Source organism: Perna viridis, chromosome 7 (assembly GCF_037379345.1).
Source record: "Perna viridis isolate PV_CMFRI_1.1 ecotype Kerala chromosome 7, ASM3737934v1, whole genome shotgun sequence".
Lineage (NCBI taxonomy): Eukaryota > Metazoa > Mollusca > Bivalvia > Mytilida > Mytilidae > Perna > Perna viridis.
The window spans coordinates 8,968,016-8,991,837 of NC_142451.1; the positions used below are offsets into that span (position 1 = coordinate 8,968,016).

At 33.8% G+C, this 23,822-nt stretch overlaps 1 protein-coding gene across 3 annotated transcripts; it reads left to right on the top strand.

Moving 5' to 3' along the window:
• Positions 1–18: 18 nt before the first annotated feature.
• Positions 19–22,445, top strand: LOC148611214 (receptor-type tyrosine-protein phosphatase kappa-like). 3 transcript variants are annotated; one of them, XM_088591511.1, is made up of 18 exons: positions 19–232; positions 1,751–1,829; positions 4,414–4,494; positions 4,770–4,865; positions 5,648–5,743; positions 6,224–6,367; positions 6,859–6,996; positions 7,613–7,733; positions 8,391–8,608; positions 8,891–8,950; positions 10,388–10,553; positions 11,194–11,345; positions 11,966–12,244; positions 13,435–13,646; positions 13,857–14,033; positions 14,276–14,299; positions 16,291–18,825; positions 20,440–22,445. In XM_088591511.1, the coding sequence occupies exons 2-18, from the start codon at positions 1,772–1,774 to the stop codon at positions 20,626–20,628; spliced, it is 4,746 nt and encodes a 1,581-aa protein (XP_088447637.1). In that variant the 5' UTR covers positions 19–232; positions 1,751–1,771; the 3' UTR covers positions 20,629–22,445. The 3 variants fall into 3 exon arrangements, with proteins under 3 accessions (XP_088447637.1, XP_088447639.1, XP_088447638.1); XM_088591513.1 differs by lacking the exon at positions 11,966–12,244; XM_088591512.1 differs by lacking the exon at positions 14,276–14,299 and having other exon boundaries at positions 20–232.
• The last annotated feature ends 1,377 nt before the right edge of the window (positions 22,446–23,822 follow it).

Genomic DNA, 23,822 nt, shown 5'->3' on the forward strand with positions numbered 1-23,822 from the left:
GATGTAAACAAAAGGGCGGGGATTTAAAACATGGCTGCGCCCAGTGATGAATACAGGTGACTTTGGCGTTCAGCATTTTAGAATGAATATGTCATCATAAATTCGTGTTGTGATAAAAAAATCTAGCAAATGGATCTAATGTGAAACATTTCTTTTTTCCAATATTGTGCAAATTATTAGCTTTAGGTTATCCGAGTTAATGCCAACTTGTTGATGCAAGCTTTGTTTACAGGTAAATACTGTTGTATGGATTAAAATCGATCAATAAATGTATTAATGAATTTGAAAAAAATAGCATGTTGAACTGATCTGAACAATATTATGTATTTATGTTTGAAATTTAAAAACAGTTTTTAATAATGTCTACAGATCTACAAAATGTAGTTTCTAACAGTCTTGGATGGTGTATTTTCAAATAATTATTATTCCTTATTCAAACTTATTCACGCATTCGTTAGCTTAGTGAGTGGTAAACAAGCATGATAGTACTTGTACTTCTAATAATTATCAAATTTGAACCGTCGTACAGTTCTTCTGGCTAGTTTCAAGAGAAAAAAAAACACTTCAAAGTTTATTTATATTTTAGTAGTATACCAAGTATTACTGTTTTCAAGAACCATAAACGTACAAAAACGGAAAATTGTGATAACTTCGAAACGCTTTCACTACAACCGAAAAGCTCCTCTTCATGCATTAAACTTTCTTTGATAAAAAAATTTCTTCTACTTTATAGTAGTTAATAAAGTTGTGTAATTATGCGATTCCGAATAAATGTTGAAAGGTGGATTAGAGATGTCTTTTGAAGATTTTTAATGATAATACACAAATAGAGGATACTTTATATAGGATACTATAAGATTGTGTTGTATACACTGTGCATTTTTTTTTTTTAAATCAATGAGATATTTATTTCAAACAATCCATTATAGAAATAATTGTACGCGTCATGGTTTATATCATAATCCACCATAATAAGAACATTGTTCGAGAGTATTTAACCTGTAACATTATAGAGATATGTATATATACCAATTAATATTGTGTAACTTTCAAGGTCAATGCCATCATTCTATGAAGAATACAACAAAATGAAAAGTATTCCTGTTACAGTACAATTTTGGAAATCATTTAAGATTTTTGAAAAATAGAATTTTAGAAATTATTTAAGATTTTTGAAAAATAGAATTTTAGTTTTGATTTGAATTTGAAATGAACAACAGGGCAGAATGCTTAAAAGATGAAGGAATTGTTACTTAATCGAATTGAATTATACCATCAATATATGTAACTTCAGTCCACCAATGCTATTAACAAATTAAATCCTGGATTAACTTCATATTTGCATGAATGTACACAAAAAGGTACCACTTTACTGCATTTACATTATTGTATAATTAATACTTGATGTACACAAAAAGGTACCACTTTACTGCATTTACATTATTGTATAATTAATACTTTTGTTTTTGAATTGTGTGATTTTCTTCATCACATTAAGTGAAAAACAGGCTTTTAATTATGAAAAGTTGGTAGATATATTTCACCAATCCAGGGTATTTTCTTAACTACTTCAGAAAATGTTCTGACGTTTTTTTTTTTTTATTTTTAAGTTGAACAGTCTGGGCATTATAAGACTATTCTTATGTTTTTAATTTTGTTACTTTTGTTACAGATTTTCAGGTTATAATTTGTTTGTCCCTATGGTACCATATTATCTCGCTAATCTGATCTCTTTTTTATCCTTTTTCAGATGATAGAGTGATGATAGACGATGATTTCGTTACTTGGATGTTCTTTAATTGTTTTCCTGTGGCGTTTAAATCTTGCATGTAAGTACAGAAATAGAAATGTCTTAACTTCAATTTAATAATTGTGGAGATGTCAGAACCTGAAAATATTCTCCGTTTTATTCCTGCTTTTGTAAATCACAAATATGTTTACGACTGTTCATTCGTTTTCTTAAGCCTTTTTAAGATAAGCTTATTCAATTCGATTCAATTTAAATCTATGTAAAATTACATCAACTATCCTTTCTGCAGTTTTGAATATTTTACATACACTGCGTAGCTAATACAGTATCTAAATTATCAGAGGGTAAATATATCAAAAACTTGCATTATCATGCACGGTCATTAAAATACACATTAAGGAAAGGTTTGGGAATGCGCCAACGTATGTTTATAAACAGTCTAATAAAGGCATAGAGTAAATTCGCTTTCATTCTTGGTAAATACTTTCCACATTACGTGTTTTATGGAAGACAAACACTATACAGAGTCCAGAATCAGAAAGTAAATACAACTCTCACGATTGTTAAGTTTTAAGAAATGACAACTATAAAAATATTTATGCTACATTTTACTCCCACATAACATATGAACTGCTTTGAACAAAATCTTCTTATCAGCAAAAGTATAGCAAATGGGAAAACGAAAATGGTGAGCTGTTTACCGAGATTTAGAATAGAATTACCAGTAAAGTCTTTTATTTAAACGGTCATGATCAGAATTACAGGACTACATATATAGATCATTTGCCAGTGTGGTCCGTCAGTCGATGTTCAACAGCCAATATTCATAAATTCTCGTGGATACCATATAAGAGATATAATTCTCACTGGTTGGTGTCAGAGGCAATTATCTTATACGAGCATTGATAATCACTCTGATCACAGATATATCAATAATTCATCGTCACAAAGGCTAAACACAGACGAAAGCATTTTCACAGTTTTATATTACGCTAAACAGAAATCGATGTTGTCTGTGGTAAGGTTTGAAACATGCTAAATTATCAGATTGCATGGTTTGTTGTAATCAGACTTAATGAAACTTTGTATGAAATAAATCATATTTAAGTTAAAGTTGCGTATGACCAGATTATGCCAGTGGCGGACCCAATGTGAGATGCAGGGGGTTGGCACCCCTTCTTTATTGGAAAATTTGTCATTTTCATGTGTAAAATTTACAAAAAAGGTAAATTATATCCTAGCACCCCTTTTTCTAAGGAAACCCGGCTGGCACCCCTCATTTTCAAAGTGTCTGGATCCGCCCCTGTATGCTGTGTAATTAAGTTGTAGTTCCCCACAGTACACACCGTCTGACGTCCCACACGCCATGCGTTATAAACATTTAGAAAATGTTGCCATTTATCATGATTTATAGGTGCTCAGCCACTTAGTTTCATTAGAACGACAGCAAATCAATACTATTAAGAAGATTGGAGTTATGTGTTCGTGGCAAACTGTTCTTTTCTTGACAATATCTGCTTTAGGGGTGGGTGGTGACACTGGAGTTTGCATGCGTATTTGTTAATATAAAAATAGGAGATGTGGTGTGACTGCTAACGAGACCGTCACCCACCAATAGTCAAGCAATAAATAACCAAACTTCTACAGGTCAACCCTTTCCTAGCCTTGTACAATGGTGAAAAATACGACCCTCCCCTAACCTGGGACAATGGTAGAAAAATACTACCCTCCCCTAACCTGGGACAATGGTGGGAAAATACAATAAAACGAACTGTAAAAATCTGTTGAATTCGGATTTAACTCTTAAAATCGATACAGAATACAAACACTTTATCAAATAGGAGAGAAGACAACAAGCTGTATTAAGCTCGAAAGAGTACTCGCTTTTCTGTAAGCTTCTGAGAAGCTCACCTCGTTTACTCAGACAAAAGTATAAATAAAAACACGTCCAACAGGATTAATGAAAATATGTCATAGAATGTCTCAGTAAAACTAGGTTTCCGTGCAAATGTCAAGATAAAAGGCAATGACGTGCACATGGCACATTAACGTAATGATGTTTCGTAGGATTCGTTGATCTTTGACTTTGTAAAAGAACCTTTAAACGCCACCGGTGTAAATGTAAAGAACTAAATACATTAAGTATCTCAACTTGACCATACAATTGTCTGCAGGCGCGAATCCAAGGACGGGTGTGCCGGACGTACGCCCCCCCCGCCCTAGAACTGAAAAAAAAACCTTTTTTTGCATAAAATCTTGATTTTTCATAAATTTTACCCGCAAAATTTTCTTTAATTCTATTTACGCCCCACCCTCCTCTAACCTGAAATCCCGTATCCGCTCCTGATCTGTATGTTAACCAACATGATTTTGCATTTTGTATTGTTACGTCTTTAATATAATTTATGGTTATATAAATTTACTGTTATCACATCTGACTAGTTTTTCGCAAATAAACTGTCAGTTTGACCATGCACAAGAGCTTGAAGTCTACGAGAGAAAATACCCCAACTGGTTTCTCATAGTATACCCGTATTTAGAGCTTCATACAATATTTATTGGTTAGATTACAAGTTCCCGTGGTTTGACATCTCTTTTTAAATATAAATTCTACATCACTGGATCATAAGAACTCCGGATTTAACATGTCCATTGTTTTGTAGCAGCACAGATATGCATTAATCCACCATGTTTACAAACTCAATACTGTGGAAATACATCAACATTTCAGCCAGTTTGCGTCAGTGAGTATTTAACCTCCAGACATACTTCAGCCATGAATGTATAAATCAAATTAAGTTGGTTTTGTGTTGTTTTATCAAAATAAATACAGAAACAATAAAGATTCTTTAAAAGAAGTAAAATACAGTGTACAGAAAAATATCTTACAGATAGAAGAATTGCAATCAAAAATTAAGTATTATCAATGACGACCTTGAAATAATACCTCCAAACTGCATAGATAATATTTTTATGTTGTATCAAAGCCTTCATTGATAAGAGCATTCTTGTTGAACAGATTGTAACGCAGCTTGCTACAACTGTACCGGCGGAGGTCCAGAAAGATGTATTACGTGCTCAGCTGATTACTACATGTACAACAAGATATGTAGAGGTAGGTTTGATAACTACACACGGACCATAACAATTAAAACTATTAAAACTACTAGTTTGTGTTATAATTATATGTTATTGATAAGAGGCATGCTGTAGTCATAGTTTAGTCTCTTAATCAGGAGGAAATGATCAGCACTATAGTATAATTAAAAATGTATACATACATGTATTCCACACCACAAACAACACTATTGTTCCAGTGTCGTTATCATGACTGTATTTATACAACAATTATTTTTCAAATAGGATAAAGTTTCCCCCTTCTTCTTTCTTGCAAATCTTTTTTTTCTACGCACAAAAGCCAAACAAATTGTCCATATTCATTTAGATAAACTGAAGCAGTACAAGACAGTTAAAGTAGACTTCTATGATAATTGCTGTGTAGACTAAGAATACAGAGGATGCCCTGTTTAGTCTTTCCTCTTAGTGTTTCTATTGTTTTCAATGAATTATTATTTTGATTAGATTTAGAATAAGCTTTCTGATTGGTTGGTTCTTTTTGTGTATTTTGTATAGCTTGCAGTGGTATTGTGACGTCATTAATGGCGATCGGTTCGAACTCTGCGATTCAAATAATACTAGACAAAATTACACTTAGTCTTTGATAACGAACCAATTATTAATTACATTAAATAATAAATAATAAGGAATGTTTATAATTTTTCTTAATTATTTACATTAATATAAAATAAATAAGTTACATAGTCAATAGTATCAACATTTTCTTCTGTTACCATGCATGCATGTTTTAAACGTTTAGTTCAAATTTTGTCGTTACAGCATGTGACATTTCATGTGACGGGTGTACTGGCGCAGGCAATGAAAACTGTAAGAAATGTAAAATCGCTTACCAGAACATTGGTGGCGCCTGTAGACGTAAGTGTCGATTTTCATTACATAATAGTCATACAATTCAATCAATGATCGAGAAATACATAATTTAGTATGGATATCTTGAAAGGAATGTATATTGTTAATATTGAAAAAAAAATTGAAAATAATCAATAATACTAAATCACGTGAAGATATACCGACATAGTTTACTACAATTATTGTGTTTTCTTTGTTATTGTCAGGGGCGGATCCAGGATTTGAGTTTGGGAGGGGGGCGTAAATTGAATTAAATGCCGTGCAAAGCAAGGCAAAAATATTATGGGGTGAAACTTGTGGTGAATTTTTTTTTCTTACCGATTTAGGGGATGGGGCGTACGCCCGGTACGCCAGTCCTTGGATCCGCGGCTGGTTGTCGGCAATGAATAGTGGAAACAATCAATATAATTGAAAATGTCAGAAGATTTTTTTTCTCATAAAAAGAATGTTCATAACTACTTGAAGAATCTATTTCATATTTAACAGCCTGTCCAGACAACACATTTGGCGTGAACTGTGAAAACGACTGTCACTGTCTTAACGGACCAAACGATTGTAATAGAGAGACTGGGCTTTGTGAGAGCTGGCAGTGTGCATGGGGATGGAAAAATCCACCTCAGTGTCAAACAGGTATTTTTACCATCTGTTGTTTGAGGAACGAGAGGTATAAGGTATATGTTTATATTCTTTAATTGTCAAATCCCAGAAAATGACAAAGCACATGTACAATGCAGAGGCCGAAACGTCACTGAATCATTTTATGAGAATGATAATTAAAATCTGTCCCTCCACATAAATATTAAAAAACACATTTGTCAATTTATTTTCCCATACTTATATCAAAAACAAAAAATACCAATCATATATATTGCAGATTTTGATATGCTGTACACGTGTTTCAAGGAGTTATCTCTCAACTGTTTCATTAGAATCAAACATATAGGAAGATTTCAATCCATGAAAATAATTGTATAAAAGAAGTATAATTTTAGTGCTGAAAACTCAAAATTATCATGAATGTCTGAATTTGGCATAGTTTTCCTTTAATAGATAATAGAAGAAAAATGTTATTTATAAAAGCTACATTTTTATTGTGTTGACGTTCTGTGTTTTATTTGCAGCATGTGAACCGAATTTTTTCGGTATTAATTGCAAAATTGAATGTAATTGTCCTGTCAATGATACATGCAGTCCAATAAATGGTCAGTGTAATTCAGGACAATGTCATCCAGAATATGGTGGACCAGCATGTCAAATACGTAAGGCACACTTTTTTAAGAATATTTACATTTTATAACGTTTCATCCTCATGTGATCCTGTGACAATCTCCCCTAGTAGTCGAGGGAAACTAATTAGGGGTTCCCCACAAGGCACACTTTAAATCATTCAAAGTCATCGCCAGAATAATATTAAGTTAAATTAATGAAAGGGGTTATGACATGAGACTAATTTTTTGGTACTTTAAAAAATCCTCGTTTGATTTTACAAATCACTTCTAGTTTATATATCCAAAAGATAGTGCATTATTTTCCGTATACCTGAGAATTTTCATTGTCTCTTGATTTTCCCTGTTTATATTGCTTAATCCTTTTCTGTGTTATTGTACTTTTGTGTGCATTAGACTGATATACGAATATATGCCATGTATGTATATTAGAAGGATACAGATAATTTTACAATCTCACCATTTGAACCGACTTATAAAAAAATGATAAGTGATAATAATGTTGAGCACCATGCAACGGCAAATGTTCGTTTCCCCTCTATCTAGAGTGAATTTCGAACATCAGACACTGTTCGGAGCTTTAATGATAATGGACAAACAGTAAAGATCGGGTCTGAACCTTCTCGAATTTACCGGTTTCTGATTTTAGACTTGCCAAAGCTGGTGGAGCCTCCGACGATAACCAACAACAAGTGTGGTAATATATCGGTCGGCTGGAATGGATGGATAAAAGATGATGATATTGGTGATGGCCCTATAGCTCTTTATCTGTAAGATTTATCAGATTTTATTAGTTTCAGTATAAAAATGACATAAACTATTCTAATATACATCATATAATCGATGTTACTAGCCCTTGGTGATAGTCGTTTATACCATATTAGAATAGAAACAAGTTGTGCAAGATATGGTGTTGTACTCATTTACGCACGTGTTGATTTTTTTTTCATATTTTATACCTCGCTTACGCTCGGTATATTATAATCGAATATAAAGACTAAGCCCATGTGTAAATGAGCACAACACCATACCATCAAGATTTTTTCTTCAATGAAATATAGACGGGATACCTTGCAAGCACAGCAGTGAATAAAATAGCAAATGTATTTAATGACTGAAAGAAAACACATGTAAATACAGTGAATAAGGCCTTTAGACCTACCATACCAGTTGTGTAAATTAGAAACATGCTGAGAGTTCCATATACCGGTATAACACAGGATAGACTTTATAGTAGACCAAAACATTATGAGCCATACACTTATATAATAATGTGTTATAATATATACTAGCTGACAGATATATAAAAGCTAAATACGTGCATATTTTTTTGGCTGAAAATATGACTTCAGCCTTTTATTGGTCCTATAGGATCAGCTTATTTTGTGATTATGTTCACGACTATCTTAAACTTGTTTTTTTTTCAGTCTTTGGCGGGAAAAGCTGAACTCCACAAACGGATGGAATCTAATTTTAAATGTTTCTCACATTCCTACAAAACCAAAGTATCTATATAACTTTACTAACCTTGACCCGGCTGGCGAGTACAGATTCAGAGTTGATGTTCGTGCGCAGGATGGTGACAAGCTCATGGAGGAATACTCTATGGGTTTTGTGTCAGAATTTTATACCACTGAATGCCCTGGTAGATATGATATTGTAATATTTATAGTTTGTGTACTGTTCTTTTTCTGCAAACAGAAAGTCTTATGTGATTATTCCATTATTAAACAAACAAATTAAGAAGAACAAATAAGCAACACAAATACAATAGTGAACAGATATAATGAATTATGATTTTATTCAGACTTCAAAATTATTTCAGTTTTTAACATCAACATATTCAAATATAGTTTCGGAAAACATGTAATTTTCATTTATTTGCAATTAACTTAATTACCATAGGAGTTATTTTTTTTTCTAACAGCTCCACCAACCACAACACCTAATCCAGAATCCACGACGACACCGTTCAAACCACCCGAAGGTATCACTACTAAAAACAAAGTCAGTTTTTCATTATTTATGTTAAATCATGCAATCATGATTTATATTGACATCCCAATTATATGCAAAGCAGTGTCTGGCTAATTTAACAGTAGATTGTTGAGTGAGAATAGTTAGTTTGAAAACTGTAATAAAAGTGAGTATTACTCTCTAAAGGTACTTTGATAAAACCAAGTGGATTAGAAGGAGTTGTAAATAAAATATTGGCACATATCTGTATAAAGTTGAAATCCCATGTTACGCTAATCTGAGTTAACCTGCAGAACTTATTTTTATGTGTGTGGCGTTACCTGATAATTATTTCATTAGCAATCAATAAATTGTGAGGTTGTGGACTTTTATGAAAGTTTAAGGAATTGCTTAACAGGCAACGACACATACTATACTAACAAGTCCTTCTGATTAAATATAAATCAACGTAACAAGTGCTCAAGATGTTCCCTGATTATCCTGCCCTGAAAGTTTAACCACTTTCCATCATCAATTAACAGAGCAAAAGTGAAAAACCCCACCGTAATCTGCTTCTTGAACCTTCTACATGACTGTATCAGTTATATGTTTAGATGAAAGAGTAATCAAGGGAACCAAGGTTATAGCGGTAATCAAAAGAATGTAATCCAGGGACAAAGACCAGACATGGAAAACAGACATACACAACAAAGAACATAAAGTAACTAAAATCATACATACAAAGTAACAAAAGTAAATGAGCAACTCGAACTCCAGTAAAAACTGGGAGCATGGACCAGGTGCACCGGTAGGGTAAGTTTTTGTTCAATAAAAGTATATATTTGTTTAAAGTTCACTTTGGGAACAGTAGAGACGTACCTACTTTTATATAAGGCCTACCTTTTTGTAAGTTATATTTAACCCACTTTAATATCAATCAACGTCAGACATATGTTTGGTTATTTTTCACTTTGTATGAAATGAAAGGGTATTTCACTGCTGGTGGACCAAAGATACTCGTCGGTATTCACAAACTCAGTAGTCAGAATTGTCTGACCCTAAATTTTATTCATCATATATATCGAAATTTGAAATGTCACAAATTTCAAAATCCCTATAACACCGAGACTGCTTCATTCCTTGCTTTGCACATGTTAGAACCTCTCGGTTGTAGATTTGGCTTCCTACTTCAATAATTTTGGTACTGAGTACTTCTTGTATAGAGGTTATTCAATGAAACTTGTGTATAGCATATCGAAATTTGAAATATAGATTGGTAACAGTATTTTTTGTAATTAACATGATTTTGATAGAAGTTATTGGCAATAAATAGGTGAAAAAAACGGTATTCTACAAAATTCCATTGACGCTATGTCATCTCAAACTGGAAGCTTCCAAAAAAACAGACATTGTGTTATTAGCTGCCACTTCTGTTTCAGGCTCTTTATTTACTGAATTTTTGTTTTAGGTTCTTTATTCACTGGATTTAAGTTGACAGTGGTAAATAACCAGATACAAGTGAATTGGACCATTGATCCGAACTATAATAATGTGGTGGACAATCTTCTCTTATCGTATGCTATAACTGCTTATGGTGATTGTAAAGTAGAATTGAACCCACAATTTCAAACTCGGTAAGCTGTTAATTATAACACGAATAGGTAGTGTTCGCTGGTTCTTTAAAAAGAAAAAGCCATTAATTAGTCTTGCGCAATCATACACATCTACATCTACATGTTTCCAGTGAATAAAATATGGCATTAACGGAACATTAAGTGATGCCCCTCCACATAATGGTGAAAGAAGGGGGTGGCAAAATGTTCAAAATAGCCTAACTAAAAAACTACACATTTGATTCTGCTGAAAATCGAACTTCACTTGTGTTTTATGGTACTAAATTAAACAACTGGACAAAGTTTCAAAACAGTTCAACGATCCGTTCTCAAGGCATCACCTGGAAACATTTGGGGACAGACAGACAGACGGACGCGCAACGTTTCAGAGGGTATCAAAGAATACCTCGCCACGTCATGTGACCAGGTATAACAAGGAAACTATTTGTACAATCACGGACTTTACTCCCTGGTACAATATAAAAAACGACTAAATACCTGGTAACTTTATTCATTATTATTATTATTATTATTACTATTATTATTACATCTTCACTAAACTATATATTTCAAATATACATCTAAGCGAGATGATATACATTTGGCATGAATGAAGAAATCCTGGTAATTTTGTCGACTTCTACATTTAATTTTTTTGCAGACCACCTTTAAGCAATACTGACGGTTCCATTGTTCTGTCAACCCTAGAACCTTGGAGAACATACATTATCCGCTTAGTTGTTAATACTCAACAACAAAATATATCAGAAGAACATAAACGAGTAGAGTCTAAAATAACGACTCCAGAGACACGTTAGTATTTCAATTTTCTTGGTTTTATTGTTTCATAGTTATTTTTTAATTGTTTGTTCTGCATGTTTGTTTTATTTTTACATTGACTTAGTCTCTTCTTATAATATGAAGAAGAATTTAGTTACTTTCAAAGTTTCTGTAGAAGATCTTTACAAATTCAAGTTATTGACTCAGTACAATTTGTAATTAATCTGTATTTGACATTTCTTGTAATCGTATAATTGAAAAATTCAAATGGAATTAATTTCTCCTTTTTTAACCACTTTGTTACTACATATGGATAACCATCTTTCAAACAGACAAAAAATGGCAAATGATAATGCTTTTTAATGTATTTTTGTCTATGATTTATTGTTGTGTTTACCAAACATTACAAAATTGTGATTTTGGTTGTGGCCTCTTTATCTGAAATTTAAATTGGAAACAAAAACAAACCCTTTTAAATACACACTTGTTTTACGCAGTCTACTTGGCTTGTATCATACAGATTTAGTATGTACTAGTTTAACTTGACATTCTGATGCAATCATACGAATCAGGTAAGTGGTTAATTCAGAATTAAGGTCAAATATTGCTGACATCTATCAATATAAATATATTTTATAATTATTTTGCTTCAGAGCCAACTGGAACAGTAACAAATGTTACAGAAATAGCTAAGACGTCCAGTTCTTTTACCATCAAATGGGTTGACCCTATCTGCGAAATGAGAGGTGGAAAGTTTGTACGATATGACGTCACTGTGTCCGGCGTTATTCAAAACTTTTCTTCCGATGTAAAATTCATTCAGATAACTGGGTTACGTGTGTATACTCAATATACAGTTAGAATTGCCTACATAAACACCAAAGGAGCTGGGCCTTTATCCCAAGCACGGCAGTTTTTTACTGGAGAAGGAGGTGTGTAATTTTGGCTTTTAACCATTGAATAGTCTGAAATCAATCTAAGCTTTCCATGAAAAAAGTTTTACTTATGTGTTTGTAATGTATGATATATAGTAAGATTTGCCAAAACGCTTTGTCGTTTAAATGCTACCTTACCTTTAAAAATAATTTTATGTCAGTTATGAAGAACTTTCAAACTTACAAGGTTGAAATTCTTTGACTATGACAAGAATTCTTCAATGAAAAAAAAAATATTTTGTACCTTTCCAAATTTTAGCTTTTTTTCACCTATGGTACTTTTAGAGTGTTTATTCATCTGTTTTTGCAAATAAGAGAAATGCAACGTGTGTCTTTACCTTAGAAATTACGAAAAATTGCATCACATATTCCGTTGGGCGTCTTTCATTTGAAATATGTCTGCCTGTTTGCACAACGATTTCTTCAATGGACTGAAAATGGCCCCACCTGATCAATTATTTATACGTAAGAGTACATTAATGGTATATACAAGCTATTTAGTTGTTTTGTGTATACTATTTGAGTTTCGGGGAACCATTTTACGAACGGCTGCAGATCATAAGATCCCCTATCATTCTTTGCCACTTACGACAGATTTTAGGACATAAGGCTGTTAGTAAATGGCGGGTTCAGGGGTTGGACTCTGTATTGGAAAATGCTCATTTCATGACAAAAAGTGGCAAGGATGAGCAAATAAAAGCGTGGAACCCTCGTATCAAATCCTTGGATTCGCCCTGCTGCAAAAAGGTAGCCTCAGGAGTTGAACTTTTTCGGAATTATTATGGATTGTACTTTGAATCGATTTTGTTGTTTACATACTTAAATGTTCAGTTCTTTTAAACAAATGCATGAGTAATTTTGATTAGTCTAGACACTTAAAGTGCAATTTACGGTTCAAGATATTTGTTACCTACTTTTAGTGTATATTAAGAATGTAAAACGGTATATTTTGTTTATAAAGTATCTTTTGAAAACCGTCAATGTAAATAATTAATTCGATGAAAACGTTTATGGTCTTATTTCTATGTAACTATTTCTACTTTGATGACATACTAATCATTGAACTTTTTGGCTGTGATATTACCCCAAACAGATAGTAATTAAATTAAGGACCATTTGCTACACAGTGAAGTGGTGTTTTGAATTTGTTTTTTTTAAATAATAATCTTTTACTTTACATTTAACAGTACCTGAAGCCCCAAGTATCACCAGCATTGTTCCTAACATAAGGTCAGCAACTGTGAATTTCCTGCCTCCCAATCCCCCTAATGGCATTATCAGCACTTATGATGTTGCCTACAGTGTGAATGCCGACTTTTCTGATTCACTTCAGAAACCAGCAACATCATCTCCTACAGTTTTGTCTGATCTAAGTCCAGCAACGTCGTATTTCATCAAGGTAAATTATTGCGATAAGCAAGCATTTACACAGACACATTTGATGCCTAATAATTTATAAATATCACTAAATACTTTGAAAACGCTTTTCAACAGGCAAATTAGAAATGAACTATATTATTTTTAATTTAATAATACCCAAAATATCAAATGTAATCGATATATAAAAGCATTATACATGATAGATTAAATGTTTCCTTCTTCATTGAAGGTTCGAGCAAAAACAGGAGCTGGGTATGGCGATTTCAGCGACTCTAAGACAACCCAGACTTTAGAAGATTACCCAGGCCCACCAACATCTCTAGCTCTGATAGGAAGGAACGAGACATGTCTTTCTGTATCGTGGAAGCCACCGACTGTTAAAAATGGTGTTATTACCGAATACAAAGTGAGATGTCTGTTATTTGTCACTTATCTTCCACATGGACGCTGGTTGTGTTGTAATGATTTTATATTAATAGATAAAAAACCTCAGCTGTCAAAGTAATTATAAGGCCTTTTATTAACTTGACCATTTACAGTGATCAGTTTTATTAAAATCGATATTCATTCTCCTCATGAAAAAAAGAAATTGCTCAACCAAGGATATTAAAATCCTTATAAAGAATCGTACATTATATTTGTATACAGATAAATGCAGCTTTAAATGATGAAGTGAGTAGGTTGTTCAGTTTTAAATTGACTATGAACTACAGAAGAACAAATCAATGAAAGTTAAACGTTTATTTGTGTATATTTAGGTAGACAACCCCAATTTATCAGAATTTCTCTTTCATTCCTGTCACACGGGAAGGATCATTTGTGTGTAATATTTTTTGTGTATGTATGAATATTGTTGATATGTTCTTCTAAGATTAAAGTCACAGCATCATTCATAATTCAAAGCTGAATTGTTTCTAAGTTTTGTTGACAGTTCTGTTTTTTTTCTTTAAAGAAGTTTTTTTTTCGTTTTATTTTAAAGACTGTTGTTTCTTGTTATTCATTATCAAAAATTAAAAAAAATCGCAAATACTTATTACATATCAAATAAAACCGACGTAATACGAAACAAAATATTAAGGATACTATTTCGATTTTTATTCAAAGCGAAATAACAGTGATAAAGTATGTACACTTACACGTATAGAGTTATACCAATTTAAATATTACAGTTAACGCAACTTTACAAAGAAATAAGATCTACAGAAGAGCTAAAGTTCAAACCGGTTTTTTTTTTTTTGTAATTTCCGAAACCCAATACAGCCTGTAAAAATTCAGTTTGACTGTTGCGTTGTTGGATGAAGTGAGCTGCGAAGACACCGTACATTACGATAAATGAAACCATCTAAAATCTAATACAATGGATATATGTAACAATGAAAACGAATATCAAAGAACTTAACCAAATACCGGGAATTTACTACGTTGTGACTTATATCTTACTTTTCGACCTATCGTGAGATACGATGTCTGTTTCCCGTATGCGCAGCTCACTTCACGCAATGACTCAACTATCATACTAATTTTTGCAGGTTGAATGGAATCTAATGTTAAGTACTTCTATTTCAAGAATCAGGCAAAATGTGTGTGAGGTGTGGCAAATGAAGAAAAAACGCAAAAATTTTATTTCATAATCCAAGTATTTGTACCTCATATTCTCCAGAAATAACCATCACAGTGTTTGTAAATTTGTCTTTTTAAGATATTGATAGGTCAAGTTAAGCTAATGCATTATCGAAAATTCATGGGAAAAATTTCCTTCCAAAGTTTCTTTCCTTTATAAGCAGTCAAAAATATTTATGTCACTGATGCTTCAGGGCCCGTGCAGGTTCGGTGTCAAAAGAATAGGCCTGCAGCAGCGCTAAGCTTGTCGTAAAAGGCGATTAAATAGTGCTCAGTTAAGCTGAAATGCATTATCGAAAATTTATGGGAAAAATTTCCTTCCAAAGTTTCTTTCCTTTATAAGTAGTCAAAAATATTTATGTCACTGATGCTTCAGGACCCATGCAGGTCCGGTGTCAAAAGAATAGGCCTGCCACAGCGCTAAGCTTGTCATAAAAGGCGTTTAAATAGTGCTCAGAACCCTAGCCGGGGGCTAGGGCGCTCTGCCCACAGAGCAACTGGGTTATGTGCCCCAGGTGGTGGAATGGGGTACCCCTGGCGTGTTACATGCTGGGGTTGTCAGGCTTTAATACAGAAAACCTGACCGCAAACCATAGTGGTGCATCATGTTTGGAAAGATGTCACGTTCCTCGCACGTTAAAGATCCTTACTGTGGTATTCTCCAGGAGTAGGAACCATAGGGCTCCGCCACAGGAGGCTAAATTGCCCGACCCTACCCACCCTTCCTTATTTCAAGCGACAATCAAAAATATTGCGACCCGCATTATCCTTGTGTCCCATTCCATTTTTCATTTCATCATCATTTCATGTTCATTTTATCATCCATTTCATGTTTGTCGCCTGGATATTGCTGAAATATTGAAACCCCAACAAACAAAACTGATGCTTCAGGATTAATTTAAATAGCTTTCCAGTTCATGGCCTAGATGTATTGAATATTTTTGAGGCAAAAAAAAGAAAAATAAAATGTAGAAATAATTAGCCACCCATTGCCTGATTCTAAGACAGAATGATACGTAAATCTTTTTTTTCATTTTTGTCAGGTAACATATTTAGATACTACGGAAACCGCCCCCGGGGAGGCCGTTATAGTACCAGGAGCCACAAGGTCTAGTTCTATTTGCTCACTTAATCCAGGACGAAGATATCAACTAAACTTGTCAGCGAAGACAGGGAGAGGTTATGGTAGCTCTGAGTATCTTTTTAACTATACTGAACAGGCAATACCATCCGAGCCTCCGCCACCAGTCAAGGTCAATTCAACAGCTACTACTATTGGTATTACGATAAATCCCATTATTCTGTCTACTGGACCTTTAACAGCATATTTTATTTATGTCAACGATGTAACACCGACCTCTAGAAAACGAAAGCGTACGGTGGGAACACCTCCTGGGGAGGTAAGAGCAAAGCTCCTTCAGAAGGAAGTGAACACGGCAATATATTTCATCATCGGAGATGGCAAAGTTTATAACGGTTTTCAAAACAAACAACTAAGCTCAGGGCGTCAATATGACATCTACTTACAGATAGAAAGTACCTTATTAGGGTTGACCAAAACAAGTTATACTAAAATGGTGGAAACGTCAACGCCAATAGGTACTCCGAAACCAGCGCCTATCGTTACCACAGAAACGGACTACACGGCTGTTATAGTAGTCGTTGTCGTGGTTATAATCTTGATTTTGATCGCCATAATTGGAATAATTATTTGGTTGTGGATTCAACGAAGAAAAAGCTACACAACATACACTCCTCAATTTGACGAGAAGGCCAGTCATGACCTTTACAGTCATGTGGATGACTACGATCCACATAGATACTGGAATACTATATATTCCCATAGAGAAAGTCGATACATTGTAGTTGGACGAGATCTCATTCCTCCAGACGGATCTAATTTTGATATGAATGGTATTGTTGAATCCAAACTAAATCCTCCAATAACCTTTCAACAGGAGTTTCATGATCTTCCTCATGGACGGGTTGCTTCTTGGAATGCCGCTCTCAAACCAGCAAACCATAGGAAGAACCGCTTTCCACACCTATTGCCTTATGATCATTCGCGGGTTATTCTGCGACCGGATGATAATTCCAATGACAATTATATAAACGCAAACTTCATAAATGGGTATCACAAGTCGCACGCCTACATAGCTGCACAGAGTCCTTTTGATGAAGAAACAGTGCTAGATTTCTGGAGGATGATTCATCAGACAAACGTGTCGGTCATAGTAATGATTACCAACATAATGGAGGACAATATCGTCAAATGTACAAAGTACTGGCCAGACGTAGGTACTGGGAAGGTTACCTATGGAAACTTTCTATTAGAGCTCATCGATACTCAAGAGTTTGCTTCTTACGTCATATGGAGTATAAAATTCAAGTCAAACACCACATACAGCACTACTAAAGTTGTTCATATATTTGATTTTTGTTCATGGCCTGATCATGGTGTTTTAGATGACCCTATACCTCTCTTGGACATGCGGGTAAAAGTTAGAGAATACAACAGTGATACTCCGGCGTCACCATTATTGGTGCATTGTGGCACAGGAGTAGGGAGAACTGGTGCTTATATTGCTATTGATAGTCTTTTGGAACAATACGACCGAGAAGGTCGTATCAGTGTTTCAGCATTAGTCAGACGCATGCGAAAAGACCGTATTCAAATGGTGCGAACGGTAAAGCAGTACATCTTCATTTATGATGCAATATTTGAAGCAAAGCATGCAGGAAGGACAAGAGCAGGATTAGACTTAAAAGAAAAATATCACTTACTAACAATGAAAAATCCCAACACAAAACACTCTTACTTACGTGATCAATTCGACTGCTTATGTAGGTTCACTCGCAAGCTCCATTCTGCAAACTGTTCTGCAGCTCTCGCAAAGACAAACCTTGAAAAGAATAGATTCACAGACGTTATCCCAACTGATAAATACCGGGCAACACTAAGAACTCCAGGTGGCGTCGGTCGGACTGACTATATTAATGCTCTTCTTCTTGATAGTCATCGTCGGAAGGATCATTTTATCGTTACTCAAACGCCATTACATACAACTGTCATAGACTTCTGGAAACTTGTTTACGATTACGATATACATACCATAGTCATGATGGAAAGTTATAAGCACGAAGATGACACATGTGCAGAATATTGGCCAGAAGAAAAAAAGATGAAACAATTTGAACCGTTTTTCATTGACAGCGTTGCTGTTTATCAACAAGACAATATTACCATTCGTCAATTCAAAATACATAATATGCTTCATCCGAAAATGCAAGCCCGTGAAGTTCGTCAGTTCCAGTTCAATGCTTGGAATGATACTGATTTCGTACCAAAATCAAAATCAATGATCCTGGACCTTGTTGACATTGTTCGTGATTGGCAGACTGTGTCATGTGACGGCAAGAGTCCTGTTCTGGTTCACTGTAAGGATGGTGCTACACATAGCGGGCTTTTTGTTGCCATGTGCAACATTTGTGACGCCATGTTAGATGACGGGGATGTGGATGTGTACCATACAGTAAAACGCATCAAAAAGAGAAGAACACAAATAGTTGACCTCGTGGTAAGTTCTTTTTAAATGTAAGTCCGAAATTGTACGAGTATTTTTATTATAAATCTGTTATTTATTTCACCACTACGTGCATTTTACACAGTTCGGTGTTTTAATAACTTGAGCTCAAGTCGTCAAAGCAAAACACCAAATTGTGTAAAATACACGTGTTGATGATGTGAGTAGTGTAGTTTGTGGAAACCATATTTGGCTGTGGGTTTCTTTGAAATATGACTTTTATTGTATATTTTCAAGTAAAACTTTTATACACTTCAACACAAACTTTTGATGTAGGTGTGTTGTGATTGACTGCCAGATTATTGAAAAAAAGCAATAACTTCTGTAAACGTTCTGCAAGTATCATTTAATTATATAACATAGAGTAAATGAGCAAAAAGAATGTTTCATCAATAATGAAAATTGACCTAGTGCATGACTGTACATAATATATTATAACCTAGTTTTTCGACTCAATTAGATATCGATAACTGAAACAATAAGTAGCTCACTTATTCATTAGGAATTTGTTCGTTAAGGTTTAACAGACAGATGTCAGGTGCCGCTGTAATTGGCTGACTGAAAATAAAATCATGACATTGTAAATGTTTTGGAAATTCATTACATTGTCAACGAAACGACAACAGTAACGATGCACCTTATTCTATCCAATTTTATGCGACAAGAGGGTTAGTCAAATCCAATTTTAATCTGCCCTATATGTTATCGCCTCTTAAAAACACAGATCTTGATGCCATTGTTGGGGGGAAAGACGTTACAGTGGCCTGAGGTGTACAGCTCGGAGGACCGCACCAAACATTTTAATTCAAAGTTACTAATGGAGGATTAGGGGAAAGGCCGTTCAAGTGTTAGCCCCACCTTCCCCCGCTTTTATTAAATTTCATGGTTGAACTCCATGTTTTATAAATTTCATCATTGTACCCGCTTTTTTTAAATTTCTGGATCCTCTCTCTGGATCATGATGCTTCCTTGGAACTCGAATATCATTGTCCCACCTATTCTTTCCGTTAGTTTAAACATATTTTATTAATAAATATCAAATATATGTATAAAACAGATCAAACAAAGTTTGACAAACAGGATTCGGAAACAAGTACTAAGCTTTTATTAATCCGTCTCCTTACCAATAATGACAATTTATACATTTAAACATGCAACAAGCATTATTTCCGTTGAAGTTTGAGACGAGAACTACATATACATGTGTATGCACGAAATCTTTTTTTTTCATGGTATTGAAGTACTATTGAGGCTGAACTTGTCCACAATTACATGTTTATGAGTAGAAAAATTAATACGAATCAGTTTTCTTTTTAGTATATTCCATTCAGAAGTTATTTGCACTATAGCCATTAACATTCATGCTGTTTATTATTATTTCTATAACATATGTGATATCAAGTATAATGTTCTCAAGATTTGAATACTTTTTTTTCTTTTTTTTTTGAGTAAGGAGACCGTGTAAATGAGCTAAATATATAAACGAAAATCGAAATGGGTTTACAATGAGCAAAAATACATAAGACATAAACATTCTGGAAACATGAATGAAATTCCATTTTGTGTATATCATTCCCATTACTTTTGTACACTTACTTGTATTTCCAGGAACAGTACCGGTTTTGTTACAAAGTATTGTGGGACTATATGAACATGCGCCTACCTGGAGGAACATTGACCAATATAATGGACCATACACAGGCTGACAAACTATACAATGTAGGGAGTCTTAGTCTTCCATCCTATACTTCACACTTAGAATACTCAACGTTTGACTACAATGAAAATGTTATATGACATTGTACACATTTGTGTCAAATACAATACAACTGATATTTTAGATGTCCGTGTTACCGTGCAAAAGAAACCGTCTTTTAAGAATCATGATAGCAATTTGCGGTTTTGTTTATTGTAAAAGTGTGATGTTTAGAAAATCTTAAACAGCCATTCACCAGTTCTTTTCGCTCTGATGTGTGGTATTTACCGCTCGTTACAGTTTTTTCTATTTATCTATAAAGAAAAGTTACTTCCTGCTATATATATATATATATTTTTTCTATTTTGTGTTGTTTAACTTAGGTTTGAATGACAAATGTAATTACTATAACTTCGAATATCATCCAGTATATATCCTCTTCAACTGCTCATTGGATTTTGATTAGATTTGGAAGGGAATGAAGTCTTCATATTATTCAATGCCCGTTAAAGAGATACTACACTGTTTCAACCTGGTAAGTGCAACTCCTCTTAATAAAAGACCGCTTATGGACTTCCATGAAATTATGTAGGAACGCTATGAATTGCGTTTAATGTGCATAAATGAAGGTAATCGATGCAAGAGAAAATGGTCTACCTTAAGGAATGATTTAAGTCCACCTGAAAAGGGGATATTCTTTTTGTAAGCTTGCTCACAGTGCAGTGTTTCTAGATATGATTTTTGTCACAGTTAACAAGAATTCGATTGTTTTGGTATTGAATAAGGTGATTTATTATTATAAGCTAGTTTCATCAGTTTCTGTTTTTTCATGTGAAGAAATGCTATCACTGTTAAAATTGACTGCAGTTATTTTATTTGTACTTAAACATAACAACAACATATTGTTAGAAGTACCCAGCATTTTATTTTTCTGCATTTATGTATTCTGTATTTAAAACAAATATAAATGCTTTGTCTCATCATTTTTAATTTGTAATGCATTTTCAACATGCTTTTGTGTTAATTTTTAAGCATTGGTTAGTTCTATAATTTTTTACTTACATGATGAACAATGTATCGATCTATTGTGAACTTTACTCCTGTATTTTACATTTGTAAAGTTTGTATACTTTCCATTTTTCTCTTGTAATCAAGCCGTCCAATTTTCATATTTCTTTATTTTTTATTTTTTCCATGTACCATAATATATACATTGTTTTTTGTTTTGTTTTTGTTTTTGTTTTTGTTTTTTTTTTTTTTTAGCTTTTATATCTGTGATAGACAAGTGAAATAGATAAAAATGTAAAGGGAAGTTTATTTCCTTATGTCTGATATACAAGCCTTTCGAATTGTATACACTAAAATTCAATATATCGGCTGAGATGATGTCTGGATTACAGTATTTATAAGAATTGGCCTGGGTTTCATTGAAAAACGTCTCATCTTTAGAATTTCTTTAAGCCCAGTGTTTTTCCTCAAATCTTCATTTTCAAGTCTCGAGGAAGGATTGGAAGAAAATCTCAATTTGAGATGTTTTATGGAACCGGACCCTGTATTCACAACAATTTGATAGCTATCTCCAATTCTTATTTATCAAAATACGAACGAGTAAGTTTTAAAATAAAGGAAAAGAATATTCATTTAATGTAGAGCAATAACATTAGTTTCGCAGTTTATGCTGTATATGCTGGTTTAAGCTATTGTACCAAGCAGAGATCGACATTATTCATGTTTTCTCCGTATTTTCATTTGGTTAAATTTTGTTTTATTTAATGCACTTCATCCTGTATACGTTTTATAGGCATATTAATTAGATCATGGTATAGTGGTTCGTTAGTTTTGTAGTAAGAACCTAGTCACGTATTATATTTATTATTGATCATAATCTTTTGTCTGATTAAATTGCTTCCCAATGAAACTTGTGTTGTTTATTTCTTCACTGAATTAAATATCAATACTTTAACAAGATAAACATACCAAATAGAAACAAGGGTTATCGAAAACAAAAGAGGAGTTATTGGGAACATGAATGCCTCATTGAAGTACTAGTGTCGCGTCCATATAATACCTGGTCCCGGCTTCAAAAAGTTAAACGGCGTCGGAGAGTATTCTTAACCAGTGAAAGTCTTGAAAATTGGTGACGTCACGAACAGTGAAAAATTTTCTCAGACTTTTGTTATTTTTCAAGTTTGGTGGCACGAGACCAAGGCTCCTGTGTCTCGTGATACATTAGCCCTGACCATTTGAAGGCGCAAGCGCCTGTTGTCCACCATCTTTCATACTAAATAGTATAGTCTAGTAACGTTCCATGTCATTTCCAAATCGCTTAAGAGTTCATTCATATCTTTATTTCCTCTTTACAGAGATTCAATGAACAATTTTATAATAAAGGAATAACTGACAACATTATATTACTTGTACAATGAACAACATTAGTATGGATAGCATGGTATAAACCATATATATTGTAACGGTTTAGGCGCCTTTCAGTCCGAGTGGCTTATTTGTATTGATTAAAAAAAAAGGCCAAACCGAAACATTCATTTGCATAGATCCCTTTGATTTAGTATTTGGTTGATTCAACACAAAGTCAGGATAGGTTCATAACCTTTATATGAATAAATAATCTTCTTTTCAATACAACAATAACACGACAAAATCAGTAGCCTATTCATCTAAAACCCAATTTGGTCCTAATATCCTATCAGTACCTGATGTTGGTTTCTAAAATAATATAAGCCTACAGAAGGTTTTATACAACTCAAAGAAGGTAATCTGGTGAGTATTCATCTACTAGAAGTTTATTTGGAACTTTGAATCAAATTCTCCCGACGGTATATAATTTCAACCAAGATGACGGCTAACAGGGGAAACCCCAAAGGAGGATGACTCATCCAAGCATATGGCTAATTTGCATATGTGAGTAGGTATCATACCATGTCTATCTCAGATTTTCTCTGGTGGTTATCACTCATAGTGATACTAAGTCAAGATTGGTATGGTTCTGTTTTTGGCTTCGGAAGTGACTGCTCAATCAGCTATTGAGATTCAGAATCTGCTTGCAGCCGAAAGTAGGCCTTTTTTTATATGCTGATGACATCACCACTAACCAATCAGAATACTTCTTACAAACACGTACAATGTACCGGTAAAATGTAAACACGAACGGCGATTGCAAGTTGTGTTTTCTCCAGAAAGGAAAATGCAATATTTGCTAATAAAAATAATACAAATCATACATATAATGATCTCAACATCTGGTAAGGATACTTTATAAGGAACCATAATCATAAAT

Excerpts from the sequence above, each read along its gene's own strand:
- LOC148611214 (XM_088591511.1), top strand. The coding sequence starts at position 1,772 with ATGATTTCGTTACTTGGATGTTCTTTAATTGTTTTCCTGTGGCGTTTA. Across the intron at positions 8,609-8,890 it reads TTATACCACTGAATGCCCTG|CTCCACCAACCACAACACCT; the intron begins GTAGATATGATA and ends TTTTTCTAACAG. Across the intron at positions 10,554-11,193 it reads AACCCACAATTTCAAACTCG|ACCACCTTTAAGCAATACTG; the intron begins GTAAGCTGTTAA and ends ATTTTTTTGCAG.